Source organism: Oncorhynchus mykiss, chromosome 27 (genome assembly GCF_057628025.1).
Source record: "Oncorhynchus mykiss isolate SJ-2025 chromosome 27, ASM5762802v1, whole genome shotgun sequence".
NCBI lineage: Eukaryota > Metazoa > Chordata > Actinopteri > Salmoniformes > Salmonidae > Oncorhynchus > Oncorhynchus mykiss.
The window spans coordinates 10,100,173-10,117,797 of NC_143048.1; the positions used below are offsets into that span (position 1 = coordinate 10,100,173).

The window sequence follows — 17,625 nt, forward strand, 5'->3', positions numbered from 1 at the left end:
CCTCTCCGACGGCCCCGCTATTCTCCTCAACCTCTTAGCATCCTACTCTCTGGAGGCGGAGACCACCCCTGGATGCTCCCCTCCTGACCAGAGAGGTCAGTTGGGTCACAGGCAGATAAGCCCCCCCTGGGACTCCAAATGAATTCTACCCATGTGGAGACTGGGAGGCAGCAGCTTATGTGAAATATAAGAACGGCGCTCATCAAATGGACTCCAATGTATCACTGCTATTAGAGATGATGAGCCTCTGCCTCCAGTCCACAGTCAGGTCAGATCAATGTGATGTGCCACTAGAGATCCTGGGTTCGAGTCCAGGCTCTGTCGCAGCCGGGAGACCCACGGGGCGGCGCACAATTGGCCCAGGGCCGCCCGGGTTGTGTCAAGAAGCAGTGCATTGTGTCAAGAAGCAGTGCGGCTTGGCTGGGTTGTGTTTCGGAGGATGCACGGCTCTCGACCTTCACCTCTCCCGAGTCCGTACAGGAGTTGCAGCGATGGGACAAGACTGTAACTACTACCAATTGGACACCACAAAATTTGGGAGAAAAAAAAATAATTTTTTGGGGGGTCATGGTAACAACCAACCACTGGATGTGCATCAACCCTTTTTTTCTCAAGCCAGTACAGCTGTATCATAAGAGTGAAAATTAAGAACACACTTCTGCACATTCTTACAAACTGTCGCAGTGTGTGTCATTCTCATACAGTAGGCCACACACTGGAAGGGAAGCCTTCTACCACAGATACACACTCCCTATACCCTGAATTAATGGTATAGGGAAGTGGTGGTGAATTATTCAACGCAGAGAGAAAGTTGCAGAAACAGAATAAAGCTCTGTGTTAGGTAGGGTAGCTCAGGGGCACACTATGAAACCCTTTGAACAGGTGATATATCCAGTAGAGGTCGACCGATTATGATTTTTCAACGCCAATTCCGATTATTGGAGGACCCAATAGCCGAAACCGATTAATCGGCCGATTGTTTTATTTTTTTTTTTGTAATAATGACAATTACAACAATACTGAATGAACACTTATTTTAACTTAGTATAATACATCAATAAAATCAATTTAGCCTCAAGTAAATAATGAAACGTTCAATTTGGTTTAAATAATGCAAAAACAAAGTGTTGGAGAAGAAAGTAAAAGTGCAATATGTGCTATGTCAGAAAGCTAACGTTTAAGTTCCTTGCTCAGAACATGAGAACATATGAAAGCTGGTGGTTCCTTTTAACATGAGTCTTCAATATTCCCAGGTAAGAAGTTTTAGGTTGTAGTTATTATAGGAGTTATAGGACTATTTCCCTCTATAACATTTGTATTTCATTTACCTTTGACTATTGGATGTTCTTATAGGCACTTTAGTATTGCCAGTGTAACGTTTGAAACGCTATTAGCACGCGCTAACTAGCCAGCCATTTCACTTCGGTTACACAAGCCTCATCTCGGGAGTTGATAGGCTTGAAGTCATAAACAGAGCAATGCTTGATGCACAACGAAGAGCTGCTGGCAAAACGCTAGAAAGTGCTGTTTGAATGAATGTTTAAGCGCCTGCTTCTGCATACCACCGCTCAGTCAGATACTTAGATACTTGTATGCTCAGTCAGATTATATGCAACGCAGGACACGCTAGATAATATCTAGTAATATCGTCAACCATGTGCAGTTAACTAGTGATTATGATTGATTGTTTTTTATAAGAGAAGTTTAATGCTAGCTAGCAACTTACCTTGGCTTACTGCATTCGCGTTACAGGCAGTCTCCTTGTGGAGTGCAACGAGAGAGAGGCAGGTCGTTATTGCGTTGGACTAGTTAACTGTAAGGTTGCAAGATTGGATCCCCCGAGCTGACAAGGTGAAAATCTGTCGTTCTGCCCCTGAACAAGGCAATTAACCCACCGTTCCTAGGCCGTCATTGAAAATAAGAACGTGTTCTTAACGGACATGCCTAGTTAAATAAAGATTAAATAAAGGTGTGAAATATATATATATATATATATATATATATATATATATATATATATATATATATATATAGATCGGCAAATCTGCACCCAAAAATACCGATTTCCGATTGTTATGAAACCTTGAAATCGGCCCTAATTAATTGGCCATTCCGATTAATCGGTCGACCTTTAATATCCAGGTTCGGCACTGGACACTGAATATGGCTCTTCTGACACATAGGCACACAGCACAGCTTAAACATGGCAGTCAAAGTCATGTCAATCATAGCAAAGCATCATCTTCCTTTACAACCAAATGACAAATATCCACCGACTATCAACTAGGTCCGCCTCTCTGAAGGGGTTTGCCAGAAGTTGACTGTCCAGTCAGAAAGATCCAGCAGGTCAACGACGACAACTAATCACATCAAAACCTCAGAAGAGTCAAGTTCGTCTGTCGCTCACATCCCCAAGTTAAGCATCTAACACAGCAGCCGGCTGGCTCAAATCATTCAACTTACATAGATGAAGAAAAAAATGTTGTCAACCCTGATATAAAGATTGAGGAAGGGATAGACCCCACCACAGGTCTGTCATTCAATTTCAGCTAAGCAGAGTTGTAGTATATCACTGAAGGATCCAGCAACACAATATCCATCTGGAGGTTTGAGCCTGACCTCCTGTGGTCCCAAGCAAAGCCATGTACAGCACAGCACCGAACACAAGCCCTTTTTTTAACCCCTACAACCTCCCATTGGTTATTCCATTGATATGCCAGCGTTGGTTGTGAAATTTTTTTTCATGTTGTGTCCTACCTCGTGGCAGTCCTGTAGTAATCTCTGGAGCCCCCACTGGCCGTTGAGCCTCTCCAGCCACTGTTGGGCCAGCTCCCGGTTCTGGTTGCCTCTGTGGAGGAGAGAAACATAGAACCATTCATTCACACAGTGCATCAATCACTCTACTGGTATCTGCAACTGTAACTCCATGTATAAGGTTGATGGCTTTGGTGCAGCACACCGAGCAACAGTGAGTCCATTGTAAAGATGAGAGTCGGCCAACGGCTTCATCTAAATATCTCCCTAACATGTGGTCGCCCCATGCTATTGTTGGCGTGGAGGTTTGAATACGGGTTGACTAGTCCCCTCCTCGCCTCACCCATCAGTATGAATGTCATGCTTTGCTGTTAAAAGAAAGTACTAACAAGGGGAGTTTCTTTTTCGGTTGCTTATGCTTTGTCTCCTCGTGTGTACCATTGTGTTAGTGAAGCCCACCTGCTACCAAGACCACTGCATTATCACCATAGTAATTAACTCGTATTTCAAGGATGAACAACATTTTCTATTTCAATATCCATAGTGTATTCAAATATGGTGTTGTGCCTCTGCTAAGTGACAAGTGACACATCTACCTATACCTCATGCGTTTCAGACTTGACCACAGCACCCCCCCCCCCCCCCCCGTATAAATATGGGTCGATCTAGCCTCACATTTCATTTTCATGCCCCTGTGCTCTTCTAAACATAGCCAGGGATGTTTAAGAAAGATTGTAAAATGGCTTTGCTATACATTCGCATGGTCAGAGTAGAACAATCCTATGTCGCCACCCACCTGTTAGCGAGGGTGTCCACACGCTCCCTGATACGGTCCGAGTAGATGTTGCTCTGGCTTATGAGGCTCTCTCCGGCCTCGATGACAGCCTTGATGCGATGCAGGTTGAGCTCCATGGTGGTGGTAAAGTCCTTGTGCTTCTTGATGGCAGCCTCCACCGTCTCCACCGTGGCGGGGAGCTCAACGTGGGCCAAGGCTGACTCCTGGAGGGGGACGGGGAGAATGGACAGAGTCAGAACCACACGTCAGTGACGAGTTTGTAAATGTCCAAGAGATTAGAGGGAATAGAGTGAAAACTGAGAGAGAAAATGGGAATATTACTGTAACAAGCCCGTGTGTAGTATGTGCTCGCAGACATGGGTATCATCTCATGGCATTTTAGCAATAACTACATTAGCATGTTTAGTACATGCAAAGAGGTGCAGATTCTATTTTGCTGAATGATAAATATGCTGATCTCTAAGGACTATAATGAGGTCAGGTTTCAGTCACTATTGGCAAGGAACACTACATTGTTTTCCTGATCAATGGATGTCTGAATTGCGACGGCTGAATTGTTGTGTTCAACACAACCACACGTAAAGCAAAGCGATAGCGTGAGGACATTCCTGTATGTATGGTCAGATAAACGCTACAAGGGTTGAGAGAAACATGGGGACATGGGAAGACCAAAAACAAGTCATGGCACACCGTTTGACAATTATTCAAAAATGTAACCCTTTGGCCTCTGTGCCTAAGGGAGAACTGGGTCTCTGGTAAAGGTATGTCAGCAAACCAGAACAGACATGCTCTGACACACGGACAGAGCAGTCGGGGGAAATGCGTGACATTTCAACTGGAATGGAACACTGTTCTGCACGCAAAGTCCTGCAATGGAGTGCACTTTATAAAATGGTGTGCATAATTCCGGCGTGATTAGCCTATAGACCGCCATACTGTACATACTCACACACATGGCACAATAAAGGACGATATAATGTGCATGAATATAAATGCAAAACAATTTTTTTTTTTAAATGAACTACATGTTGACATTTTAACCTTATTGTCATGTCTACTCCCGCTCCAGCGCTCGACGTTGCCGGTTTACTATCCACCGGTCCTGGCAACCCATCATGACGCACACCTGGCAACCCATCATGACGCACATCTGGCAACCCATCATGACGCACATCTGGCAACCCATCATGACGCACACCTGGAAACCCTCATGACCCACACCTGGCAACCCTCATGACGCACACCTGGCAACCCTCATGACGCACACCTGGCAACCCTCATGACGCACACCTGGCAACCCTCATGACAAACATCTTGCTGGGATTTCCTGCTATAGAGCCTCCTATGAATTCTACATCTAGGCTAGTAATCACAGGCATATGCTGTGCTGTGTGTAACTGTAAAAGCAACCCTCTGATCATTTCCACAATGCCCTTTACACATCCTTTTTGGTTCCAGGTAGAACCCTCTGTGTAAAGGGTTCTCCATGGAACTCAAAAGGGTTCTACCTAGAACCAAAAACTATTCTTCAAAGGGTTCTCCTATGGGGACAGCGAAGAACCCATTTAGGTTCTAAATAGCACCTTGTTTTCTAAGAGTGCAGGCCTGGGGTTTTCCCTGGCAGCATAGCGGGTATAGAACGTTGGCCCCTCACTGTAATAGCACTGACCCTCACTGTAATAGCACTGACCCTCACTGTAATAGCACTGACCCTCACTGTAATAGCACTGACCCTCACTGTAATTGCACTGACCCTCACTGAAATAGCACTGACCCTCACTGCAATAGCACTGACCCTCACTATAATAGCACTGACCCTCACTGTAATAGCACTGTGCTTCCACAGCATCCATATCTAGTACAGTCAGAAGTCATATTCTACCGTCTTTAGCTATTCGTGTTTAGTAAGAATTACTGACTAATAACACAGATTAGCTAATGATGATTTGGGATGAATTGAGTCAGTAGGACTAACTACTAGACGTTGCTAATGGATATACTGGTGTTGGGGTGTTGGGATGTCCAACAAGAGGCTAACTGACCTGGTTGTTGAGGAAGGCCTCTGCCTGCTTGACGTCCCTCAGGAAGAGGTGGAAGATGTGCGCCTGCACCAGCACCTCCCTCCGGCTCTCCCACATCTCTAGCAGCTTGTTCCAGCCCACATCCAGCTTCTGGAGCCACTGCTGCAGCGCCGCGTATGGCAGCGGCGCCTCCTCGGCCTCCAGCAGCTCGTTGACCGCCTGCAGCCGCTCGTAGTCCTCCTCGTACCTCCCGATCTCCTCCTTCAGCGCCGCGTGGCGGTTGATCAGCCTCTCGGCCTCCTCCAGCGCGTTGGGCAGCTCGTCGCTAGCTGCCGCCGTCTGCGTCTGCACCAGCCACGTCAGGAAGGAGTCCAGGTCCTGGATGAACTGCTGCAGCCGCCCCGCCACCATCAGAGAGTCCTCGCAGCCCTGCAGCGTGCGCTTCAGCTCCTCCCACTCTACACTGATGCCCTCGAAGGGCTCCAGGACCTCCATGGCCTTGGCCGGGTGCGAGATGGCCAGTTCCTCTGCCTCCTGCTGCAGGTGAAGCAGCTTGGGCTCCAGCACGGCTAGGGCCCCCTCCATGGTGGAGAGTCGGCGCTGCAGGGCCAGCACCCCGCCCAGGTCACTCCCCACGTACTGAGTGGCGTCGATGGCCTTGCGCTTCTCCTGGATCTGGGACTTGATCTCAGCACACTCCAGCAGGTAGTTCTGGAGACGGAGGACAGAGTCCAGGTGGTCCTTCTTCTGCTCCACCATCTCCACGATGCGGTTCCATCTAGAGGGGACAGACAGGGGCACAGGGGAGGGCGGGTCAGACGGGCACACGGGTGGGGAAAGACAAGAGCACAGGGTTGTAGAGGGGGGAGGTAACAGACAGGGGCATAGTGGTGGGGAGGTGGGGTACAGACAGGGGCACAGGGGTGGGGATGGGGGCAGGGTTAGTCTGCATCCGCTTGAAGCTTATAATTCAGTCAGTATACTAAAACATACACTAAGTATTAAATATTGTTACAATTTTAATTTTGCCCAAGAGGATGGAGTCAATAGTGCAATTGATCAAATGCATTAATGAGGGACATTGGTTTTGCATGTTAGTTGTCATTTGCATCTCAAAGCCTTTTGTCTTTTTCTTCACACAGGCTGTTAATATGGTCCCCATGCAAAAGAACAGGCATGAATTATAGTCATTTAGCGAAGCATATCTGACATGACGTCATGCCAGAACCCTATAGCCAGAGGCTTCAAAGGGTATCAATATGATGAAGCACCATTGGCCAGATATGGTCAAAGCATTAAGCAAACCTGAACATCAGAAGCCGAAGTCTACCTAAACTATGTCACCGAGATGTACAATATCAATGAACGCTATATTTAGTCACAACTAAAACAGTTTGAGACTGAGGGAGAATATAGTAAAGCCAAATAGAACACATTTTGGGCAGGTTGGTCTTGCACCCAGTGTGGCAGGCAGTCGACACAGATGGTCACCCTGAGATAGGCTATGTATGCCAAAGTCAGGAGGAACTGGGCCACTGTAGCATTTCACCAATACCATCATCCACTACCCTGGCCCTGGTCTTAGATCTGTCTGCCTGTTTCTCCATGGTGTCACTAGGGTCTATGGTCCAATCAGTCCCCTTCCAGGTCTATCAGCAGGGAGCATGTGATCATTATGGTTTCTGTTGCTCCCGATCTGGGCCAAATAAGAACAGTGGACCAGATTCTTCTTATCAACCCTCCTCCCTTCCCTTATATGGTAGGAAATTATCTAAGAATGAGGTAACTGGGCCAATTTGAAAAAAATATAATCAATGCACTACACCCCATGTGCTGTACATGGATTGACAGATGTGTTTCTATGGCTGCGTTTACACAGGCATCCCAATTCTGATTCTTTTTTAATTGGACTTGTATAAACGCAGCCTGTATAAACGCAGCCTATCTAGTGTTCAGTTAGATTTTTTTAAAATCCTGTGTTGATGCTTCTCTATTCAACAAAACCTAACTCCCATGTTATTATGCAATGCAGATAAGTAACGTTTTCATCACATATTGGTGCTGTGTGGGTAAATAGAGAGACCCGTAGGTCTATGTTATGTCTGGTTGTGGAGTAGACCTGGGGTGCATTCATTAGTGCGCACCATAGCAAACTGTGGAAAAACATTCTTATTGGTTAAGTTCAGTTTAGTCCTTCCCCGTTTTGGCCTTTTGCTTCTGTTTGGTTCCTAGTGAATACACCTCGGAGTTGGTCAGTCAGAGAACAGTGGGGTGGGTTACCTGCTGTTGAGGTGGTCCTGACAGCCTCTGACCTCTGTAGAGCTGGGGTGACCACTGTCCAGGAGCTGCTGCACTATCTGGTTCACGTCCAAGATCCTTCCCATCAGGCTGTTCATCTCCTGGTCCAGGCTCTCAAACCTACAAAGAGTGTGAAACGAGAGGAGGGAGAATGTGTGTTTTAAAATGACAGTGTTATGTAGCCCTTATGAGGGAGGGTTCAAGGAACAGATTCCCTAAAAATGTATGACTAACTTTATATACTTAAAGCCTGACTTAAATCGAACATTCTCCCTATGATCTCCACCGCAGACGGGAGCTGTACCTATGGGCTATGACCTCCACGTCCTCCAGCCTCTCTGGAACCTCCATCTTGTTGAGCCACTGCTCCTTCTCGTCGATCCACACCTCGCAGGCGTTGACCTCGCTGAACATGAGGTAGACGGCCAGCGCGTCGTGCAGCCACTGCTGCCTCAGGACGGCCACCTCGGCCACCTCGGTGTACAGCTGCTCCGCCTCGCCCATTCTTGACTGCACCTCGTCCAGCTCCCGGTAGTGCAGTGGCAGCGCCACCATGTGTTTGCGCAGAGTTACTACATGCAGCCGGTGCTTGTCCACGGCCTCGCGCACGCCCCGGTGCTTCTTGAGCAGTGACTGGGTGGAGTACTCGTCATGGCCAAAGTCCTCGCTGGACACTAGACGGTAGGCGTCCTGCAGCCATGCCAACAAGTCGTCCGTCTCTGTGCTGAACTGGAAGAAGTTGAGTGCCTCCTGCAGGTGGCCCAGTCTCTGCGCCGCCTGGTCCTCCAGCCTCTTCCACTCCCCTTTCACCTCCATGATGCGCTCCTGGATGCCCCCCGTGCCAAAACTCTTCTCCATCAGGATCTGCTTGCCCTTCTTCATGGTCTGTTGGAGGAGGGAGCGGTGGGCCAGCAGCTCCCCAGCCAGGGTCTTGTGTTTCTGGAGCAGCCGCAGCACGCTGCTCAGGTCCTTGCCGCAGGTCTGGGCGGCCAGGATGGAGCTCTTCTCGCGGATCCAGGCCTCAGACTCCTCCACCTCCTGGAAGAAGGCCCAAAGGTGCTGAGACTCCTCCAGCTCCGAGTGCCGCTTGGCTGCCAGCTGCTTGAGCTCCTCCAGGCAGGTGCTGACATGGTTGACCCGGTTGCAGATCACCTGGGGGTCACAGGGCTGGTAGCCTGGGAAGGAGAGAGAATAGGGAACAGGGGACAGCACTCAATATACATGTCTTTATTAGTGATGTCTATGGGGGACTGTATCCAAAGACTCAATTAACTTTGCATGTAAACAAAACACTACTACTGATGTAAAACGGGCGTAAAGTTTTACAAAATAACTCTAATATCCACAAAATTGAAATAACTCAATTAATTCACTTCTGTATTATAAATGGACCTTCAGAAAATAAGTTGTGGAAAGTCACGCTTGCCCTCTTGTGGGTCTCTCAGGAAGTGCCATGGTCATCTTCACCACTCAATGTACAGTATACTGTAATCCTATACACTCTTTATACAAAAACACTCCTTTTTTTGTTAACTGTGCTTTTTCCCGGGACCATGGGAGACATAACAGCAATAGGATTAGAAATACTGACTATCGTATCCAAATGTTTCCTCCCTCAAAATCACCAAGTTGTTATCAAAGCACATTCCACTTCTCACTGAAAATGATCTGGCAACATAGCCATCTGATGTCTTACCTTCGATGGTGGTGAATTTTAAAGCGGCTGTGTTAAGGGTCTGCACCCTCTCTGCCTGCACTGTGATGTCAGCTTCCTGGAGGCTGTGTTTCTGCAGCAGGTCATCCACCTCCAGCAGATGCTTGCCGAAGTCTTTGGAAAGGAGCTGGACCTGTGGTGAGAGGGACGTTGGTCACCTTCCTGACACTCAACAGTGCTTCCACTGACCATGCTGCCTGTACTGAAACGTCAAAGTCAATTTCTCAAGGGTTTTTCACTGTTTTTTCATGTACTGTATCTCCACATTACCATTTCATGTGTACACAAATGTCAACCCACAGTCTATGCTGTTGAGTCGACACAACTTAGAGACGATATAGCGTTCATGTAACGTCAAATGCATGACACAATACTTGTCTCACCTGCATGTCCTCCATCCAGTCGATCATGTAGACCATGTCCTGGAAGGTCTTCTGCAGGGCCAGGTTCTTCTCCAGCCGGGCCTTCCTCCCCACCACCAGCTCCTTCAGCAGGCTCCACTGGCCCAGGATGTTCTCCTTTCGGGCCGAGATGCGCCGGATGTCGTAGTAGCCCTCCGTCTCCATCTCCCCAGCCAGCTCCACCACCACCCCGATGCGCTCCTCGTACGACGAGATGTCCGCCTCAATGGCCTCGTGCTTCTTCATGGCGGCTTCCACCGCAGGCAGGTCGTAGCCAAAGTTATCCTGGTGGGACGGGACATTCAGTCAGGCAGAGGATCACTTAACTACAGGCAGGTGATTGTGGAAGGGTTTACCCAGTCAGAGCAATGCAGTCATAGGAAAATACATCTAAATATACCAATGTATATTTAAAAGTAATTCATGTTATACAATACTTTGCCATTGGTTCTAAAAAATACATTCTAAAGACATTTCATTCTCAATCCACAGCTATAAGACTATTGCTATATAACTGTGATGATATGGCCCCTGTGTGATATGTTAGAGACATCTGTCACTTCGGCCCTGTGGTCCCTACCTGAGACACGAGGCGTTGGTTCTCGTTGAGCCACGCCTGTCTCATGGTGGTCTTGTGGTCAAACCGCTGGGCCAGCAACTCCAGCTTCTCCTGGCGAATCAGCTCCTGCCGTAGTGCCACGCCTCTCTCGTGCTCCGCCTTCTCCAGCCTCTCCCACGCCTAGCCAAATGAAAAACAGAGGAAAATGTACCCATAATGCAGCATGGTAACAAACATAAAGAGGAGTAATTTGCACGGATTTGCTACATTTTAAAGAACCTGATATTGATAAAGAAGGATTTTATATTTGCCAAGACCTGTCCAGTTGTTGCATTATCTGCTCAGGCATTTGAGACACTCCTTATTTGCACTTATACCAGTATTCATTACCTTATTGATATCAGAGATGAGTTTCCCTTCATGGGGCACGTATGGTTTCTGGTTGTTAGCTCTGAGCTTGCTTTGGATAGTAAAGAGGAGCACCTCCAGGTTCCCCTTCTCCTGGAACCTAGCACAAGACAAAGTGTGTTTCACAAACATCCTGAGACACAGTACTGTGCACAAGGTGGGCTCCGTTTGAAACCTAACATCACAGGTGTCATATCCCAGATCCTGTATCTTAAAATAACCATCTGCTCAGAAAGTGATAACAGACCTGTATTTCTTCCTATTATTAAGTTACTAGGGTAGTGACGGTCATGGAATTTGAGGACGACTACTGGTCAGCCAAATGACCACGATCACTGTTATAATCGTTTGAATACTGCACGAATGCCCGGCCGCCATGTCTTTAGTCAGCTGTTTGTTCCACACAAAAAAAAACGCTTATGATGGTTTTCATGACGGTCTTCATCCATAGTCGTCGCTTACACAATCATCGTGCCAGTCCTATGAATTACGCCACTCATCAATAGATTATCCATGACAGTTCCTGCAGGCTTGACCTTCACAGCAAAGGCCTTCATTACTACATGTGACCTAGCTCCACACACTGTCTAGTTGTAACCTAATTCAAAAATAATAAGTGGTCATCCCTGAGTCATCACTGAGCAGATTCCAGAGTCATATGATAGGTGACCACCTCTGGCCATCGAGGGCTGCCAGGGCAACTAGGCTGGGTGAGAAGCCGAGTAAGGCCTCAGAGATACTAGTCACCAGAGGAGATGTCTATCTTCTAGCCACAGAGAGAAAGGGCCTGGAGACACATTTCGGTGTCACATCACTTAGATCCAGTCCCTTTCGGTCAAATAGGGCATGAGTCACATGGCACGGCTAACTGGGTGCTTAATTATGCCAGACATGCCAGCTTAGGGCCTCATGCTGGGACTCATGCTGGTACTACTGTGCCCACACCCATCAATGTGTAGTTTTTCGTTGTTGTTGAATACCGCAACAGTTAAGTCATATAGCACACATCAAATGAGAATCAGACGAATCAAAAGCATTTGTCCGGGGGCATTCACTGAGAAAATAACATCAAACTATAAGAACTATAAAAGGGTGAAACTATTGACTCAACCTAAATCATGTCCTAAAACTAAAGCATCCAAAAATTGTTTAGTGATATTTGTATAAAACAAAAGTTTGAAGTTTTGAAACCTTCTGTTGTATGAACGGGACCACTACGGGACCACTACTGGACATGATTTGGAAAGGCACAAACCTGTCTATATAAGGTCCCACAGTTGACAATGCATGTCAGAGTAAAAACCAATCCATGAGGACGAAAGAATTGTCCGTAGAGCGCCGAGACAGGATTGTGTCGAGGCACAGATCTGGGGAAGGGTACCAAAAAATGTCTGCTGCATTGAAGGACCCCAAAAACACAGTGGCCTCCGTCATTCTTAAATGGAAGACATTTGGAAACACCAAGACTCTTCCTAGAGCTGGCCACCCAGTCAAACTGAGCAATCAGGGAAGAAGGGTCTTGGTCAAGGAAATGACCAAGAACCCGATGGTCAGTAGATTTTTTTTTTTTTAATGTGGTGCTATTATGTGTCATTTGCACAGCGTTGACTTACTTGATGGGCTTTTCGATGGTGCAGTAGGTGGTGAAGGCTTGAAGCTGTTGCTGGACACCCGTTAAGGAGTTGGCAAACTTCTGGTTGCTGATGATGCCTATGGTCTTCTCGATCCACTCCAGGAGCTCTGAGGCCAGAGCCTCATATCGATCGATCATCTTCTGACCGTCAATGGCACTGTCCAAGACCTGTATAAGACATAAACATTTAGCATGGATGGATATTACGTAGGAGTGAATTAATTCATAGCTTTTGATAGTGGATAATGGATTGATAATAGATTGAATGGTTATCAGTTTGTTTTGACCTACACAACTACACTGATGTGAGCACAACATGCAGTATGATATACAGAGCCTTCGGAAAGTATTCAGACCCCTTCACATTTTGTTAGGTTATTTTCCCCACGTCAAATCTACACACAATATCCCATAATGTCAAAGCAAAAATAGGATGTTTGCTAATTTATAAAAAAATAAAAACTTAAATATTTAATTTACATAAGTATTCAGACCCTTTACTCAGTACTTTGTTGAAGCAACTTTGGCAGCGGTTACAGCCTCGAGTTTTCTTGGGTATGACGCTACAAGATTGGCACACCGGTAATTGGGGAGTTTCATCCATTCTTCTCTGCAGATCCTCTCAAGCTCTGTCAGGTTGGATGGGGAGCGTCACTGCACAGCTATTTTCAAGTCTCTCCAGAGATGTTCGATCGGGTTCAAGTCCGGTCTGTGGCTGGACCACTCTAGGACATTCGGAGACTTGTCCGGAAGCTACTCCTGCGTTGTCTTGGCTGTGTGCTTAGGGTTATTGTCCTGTTGGAAGGTGAATCTTCACCCCAGTCTGATGTCCTGAGTGCTTTTCATCAAGGATCTCTCTGCAGGTTTTCATCGAGGATCTCTCTGTACTTTGCTCCATGTACTTTGCTTACAATTGGCTCATTCATCCCCCTTCTCTCTCCTGTAACTATTCCCCAGGTCGTTGCTGTAAATGAGAACGTGTTCTCAGTCAACTTACCGGGTAAAATAACAGTAAAATAAATCTAAATAAAACAAAAAATAAATCTTTCCCCCGATCCTGACTATTCTCCAAGTTCTTGCCTTCTGAAAAACATCCCACAGCATGATGCTGCCACCACCATGCTACACCATAGGGATTGTGCCAGGTTTCCTCCAGATGCGACGCTTGGCATTCAGGCTTGGTTTCATTAGACCAGACAATCTTATGGTCTGAGAGTCTTTATGTGCCTTTTGGCAAACTCCAAGCGGGATGTCATGTGCCTTTTACTGAGGCGTGGCTTCCGTCTGGCCACTCTACCATAAAGGCCTGATTGGTGGAGTGCTGCATAGATGGTTGTCCTTCTGGAAGATTCTCCCATCTCCACAGAGGAACCCTAGAGCTCTGTCAGAGTGACCATCGGGTTCTTGGTCATTTCCTTGACCAAGACCCTTCTCCCCTGATTGCTCAGTTTGACTGGGTGGCCAGCTCTAGGAAGAGTCTTGGTGTTTCCAAATTTCTTCCATTTAAGAATGACGGAGGCCACTGTGCTTTTGGGGTCCTTCAATGCAGCAGACATTTTTTGGTACCCTTCCCCAGATCTGTGCCTCGACACAATCCTGTCTCGGCGCTCTACGGACAATTCTTTCGTCCTCATGGATTGGTTTTTACTCTGACATGCATTGTCAACTGTGGGACCTTATATAGACAGGTTTGTACCTTTCCATATCATGTCCAATCAATTGAATTTACCACAGGTTGACTCCAATCAAGTTGTAGAAACATCTCAAGGATGATCAATGGAAACAGAATGCACCTGAGCTCAATATCGAGTTTCATAGCAAAGGGTCTGAATACTTATGTAAATAAGGTATTTCTGTTTTCGCTTTGTCATTATGAGATATTGTGTGAAGTTTTCTGAGGAATTTGTTTCATTTAATCCATTTTAGAATAAGGCTGTAACATAACAAAATATGTGGAAAAAGTCAAGGGGTCTGAATACTTTCCCGAAGGCACTGTACATATTGATCACGTTACCCGTGTGTTCAAAACATGCAGTACATATCACTGTACATACACTGTATACTGTAGGAGATATATACACAGGTTCCAATGACAATTGTTCTGCCACGTACAGTAGGATCCAGGGTTAAACAGTTTATTAACATTCTCCTACCTTTCCCACTCTCTTGCCCTCTACTCGAAGGGCTTTCATCTTGGAGAAGTAATGGTAGTAGGACACAACATAGGTTATTATCGACTTCTCATCTGGGTTCTCCGTATTCACGTCTGCAGAGTCACACAGGAAGGACAACAATACACAAACACTTACAGCACACACATACAATATATAACAATCACGCCTTCACATGAAATCATTCCAGGTCGTGTAAAACAGAACTATGGTCGCTGTAGCTAAAAGTCTGCGAAGGTTTGCACGTTTGAGATATGTGTCACCAAATCGCCCATGAATTGCTGCTATTTGAATTCTCTGTGCAGTCTTACCTTCAGGGTCCAGGAGTTTGGTGAGCCCCAGGTTCTGCTCAGCAATGTTGAAGGCTTGCTGGAGGTTGTGTGTGGCATTGGACCGGATCAGCTTATGGAACTCAATCAAATCAGGCCTGTAGTAAAGTAGGTCACTTAGTTCACTTTCTACATGGTCACATAAATACATATTATAAAGCCTTGCTTGTTTAGCCAATGCTGACCTGTGTCGGTGAATGAGAGCGTTGAAGGCGAGACCATCTCTCCAGCACGTGGTGAAGTTCTGGATGTTGACCTCAGAGTACCTGTGGGACAGTGGACACAGAACACACTCACACCCATTGGTCCAATGCATATATCCTATATAACTAAAGACATGGCATGAAACAATAGTAGCAAAACAACTGTCAACACCCTGTCAACAAAGGTTGATGTTCAATTTTGGCTTTTGGTTCAATTAAGACACTCACCCAGCGGTTTTCATCTGGCACCAGAGTAGTAGGGCATCCTTTGCCGACCGAGTCTCCCTGTTGTCGTCACACTCGATCTTAATCCCCTGGATCTGTATACACAGGGAAGGAGAGCAGAAGACAAAAAACCACGGTCAAGGAAATCAGCCTCAAAACTGTCCTCAGTTCAGTAAAATCACCAGATTACTACGAGGTTGAGAAGAAAACAGTTAGGAAACACACCCATGTTGCTGGTAAGTTTCAAACACACTGAACCCAAAACCCAGTGCCTTTCAACAGCCACACCAGGAGTGTATTCATTATGCCGATTCCGTTGCAAACAGTTTGGTCTGTTTCAAAATGTTGTGCAAAAGAAACCGTTTACTCTAAACACAAAACATTTTGCAATGAAAACAATAGTTAGTTTCTATTGGACAAATTCAGGTAGGTCCCTCCCTCCCCATTTTGTTCCATTTACTCTGTTTGCTTCCGTTTGGTTCTTAAATGGTAAACGGTTTCCGTTGCAAGATGTAATGAATACAACCCAAGACTCACACAACTGCATTGCATGTCTCATCACTAACTCGCACACAGACATGTGCCTGTCATGTTGGGAGGAAGGCCACAGAATCATGACAACATCACTGTGCGCCCTCATCATCTACGACAGCCATTGGCCCAATCATGTCACCCTGACATGATACATGTTAATGGGAGGGTTGACACCCTAGAGTCTGCTAGACCACCCATATCAACCAATCGCACTTCATCCGCTCACATACTGTACATGCTCACTCACACTGGAAAGCAGCTGGAGGTTTATAGGACTATACTACACGCACAGTTTAGTCTCCACCTACAGGGAACGGTTATTCATGATTTAAATGATGATAGAATAACACTACCGGTATGTATAAAGAGAAGGACTAGTCATTGTCTAATTGAACAACTATTTTTCAAATAAACTGCTGCCCAGAAACCAAACTGACTTTTTACAAGAGCCAATGAGGACATTCCATCTCTAAAATGTCCTGCTCACATTTCAGATCAGGCAGATTTGAAACACCCTTGATCGCAGTGCATATCATCCAACAATAAACAAGAGTCCTGAGAAAAACAAACCATCTGGCAGTGACAGAGAGGCATACACCACGCAGGTCACATTTAAGTAGCACAAACACAACGACGCGGAGCGAAGCGACTAGAAAGGAATAGTTAAGTTACTAGATATAATGGAGGAGTCAAGTGTTTATTAGGGTCTTGAAATCGGCTCCTGGCGAACATTTACCTCCTGGAGTCCTCTTTTCCCCCCTTTCTCTCGATGTGTCTGCTGCCTGCTGCAGTGGCTAGGTCTTACCTGCTGACTGGGCAAAGTAAACTGAAACAGTCCAAGGGTAGGGGAGGGGTGGAAGAGAGGGAGAAAGAAAGAGACAGGGAGACAGAAAGGGAAGAGAGACGTAGTAAACTAAAAAGAGGAGTGTGAGGGGAGAGTGACAAGACAACCCCAAACGGTTGCAGAATTGGTGACCGAGAAGGAAGTAGGAGTGGCAGAGAGAGATGGAGGGAAGGGTGGGGAGGAGGATAGGCCCTGATTGCATCTAAGCCCTGCCCGGAGCCCCACCCCTTGCTCCCTACAGCACAAATCCGTTTCCAATAACGCGCTTCTCCTCTTTCACTGCTAGCAAAATTGAAGAGGCCATCGACTCGCTGGCTCCACAGTCAGTGCAGTAGAATGGGATGCCGGCCAAAAGTGCCCCAGCCAACCCATAATCACTATTAGAAGGCAGAGTGATAAGCTATGCCATTCTAGCCTCTCCTCATGATGCCGTAGGAACCACTAGCCTATGTCCCTGAATTATATGTACAGAGTAACGCTGATTTGAATAATGCAGGACATGCGTTTATGCTGAGACCACCACTGTCCTGAGGCGACAACAAAAGCCAAATTATTTTGCGCTACTTACAGTACATGCCTGTCACTTGTCTGTGGTATCGCGTCCTGTAAGGCCTTGTACCCATTGTATGTGTACAGTATGTCTCTGAGGCGGATGTCAGAGAGTATGTCCCTGTTTGAGATCCAACTACGATCAGGACCAGAGTGGCATTCAAGCTTTGCTAGTAACATCACACA

The 17,625-nt window shown here is 46.4% G+C and overlaps 1 protein-coding gene across 9 annotated transcripts in view; it reads right to left on the reverse strand.

Moving 5' to 3' along the window:
* The window catches only part of LOC110507062 (spectrin beta chain, non-erythrocytic 4), a 65,082-nt gene that overhangs the window by 32,138 nt on the left and 15,319 nt on the right, over positions 1-17,625 (reverse strand). For all 9 annotated transcript variants that reach the window (XR_005039987.2, XM_090224330.1, XM_036964976.2 and 6 more), the window contains exons 5-18: positions 15,516-15,607; positions 15,270-15,350; positions 15,067-15,182; positions 14,738-14,850; positions 12,565-12,752; positions 10,934-11,051; positions 10,565-10,723; positions 9,967-10,269; positions 9,566-9,716; positions 8,174-9,044; positions 7,852-7,989; positions 5,593-6,349; positions 3,551-3,753; positions 2,758-2,848 (exon numbers count right to left, since the gene is read on the reverse strand). Coding sequence is in view for 8 of the 9 variants with exons in the window: in XM_090224330.1 (XP_090080456.1) it covers positions 2,758-2,848; positions 3,551-3,753; positions 5,593-6,349; positions 7,852-7,989; positions 8,174-9,044; positions 9,566-9,716; positions 9,967-10,269; positions 10,565-10,723; positions 10,934-11,051; positions 12,565-12,752; positions 14,738-14,850; positions 15,067-15,182; positions 15,270-15,350; positions 15,516-15,607 (3,381 nt within the window). In the remaining variant the exon portion in view is untranslated. The remainder of the gene's footprint in view (positions 1-2,757; positions 2,849-3,550; positions 3,754-5,592; positions 6,350-7,851; positions 7,990-8,173; positions 9,045-9,565; positions 9,717-9,966; positions 10,270-10,564; positions 10,724-10,933; positions 11,052-12,564; positions 12,753-14,737; positions 14,851-15,066; positions 15,183-15,269; positions 15,351-15,515; positions 15,608-17,625) is intronic.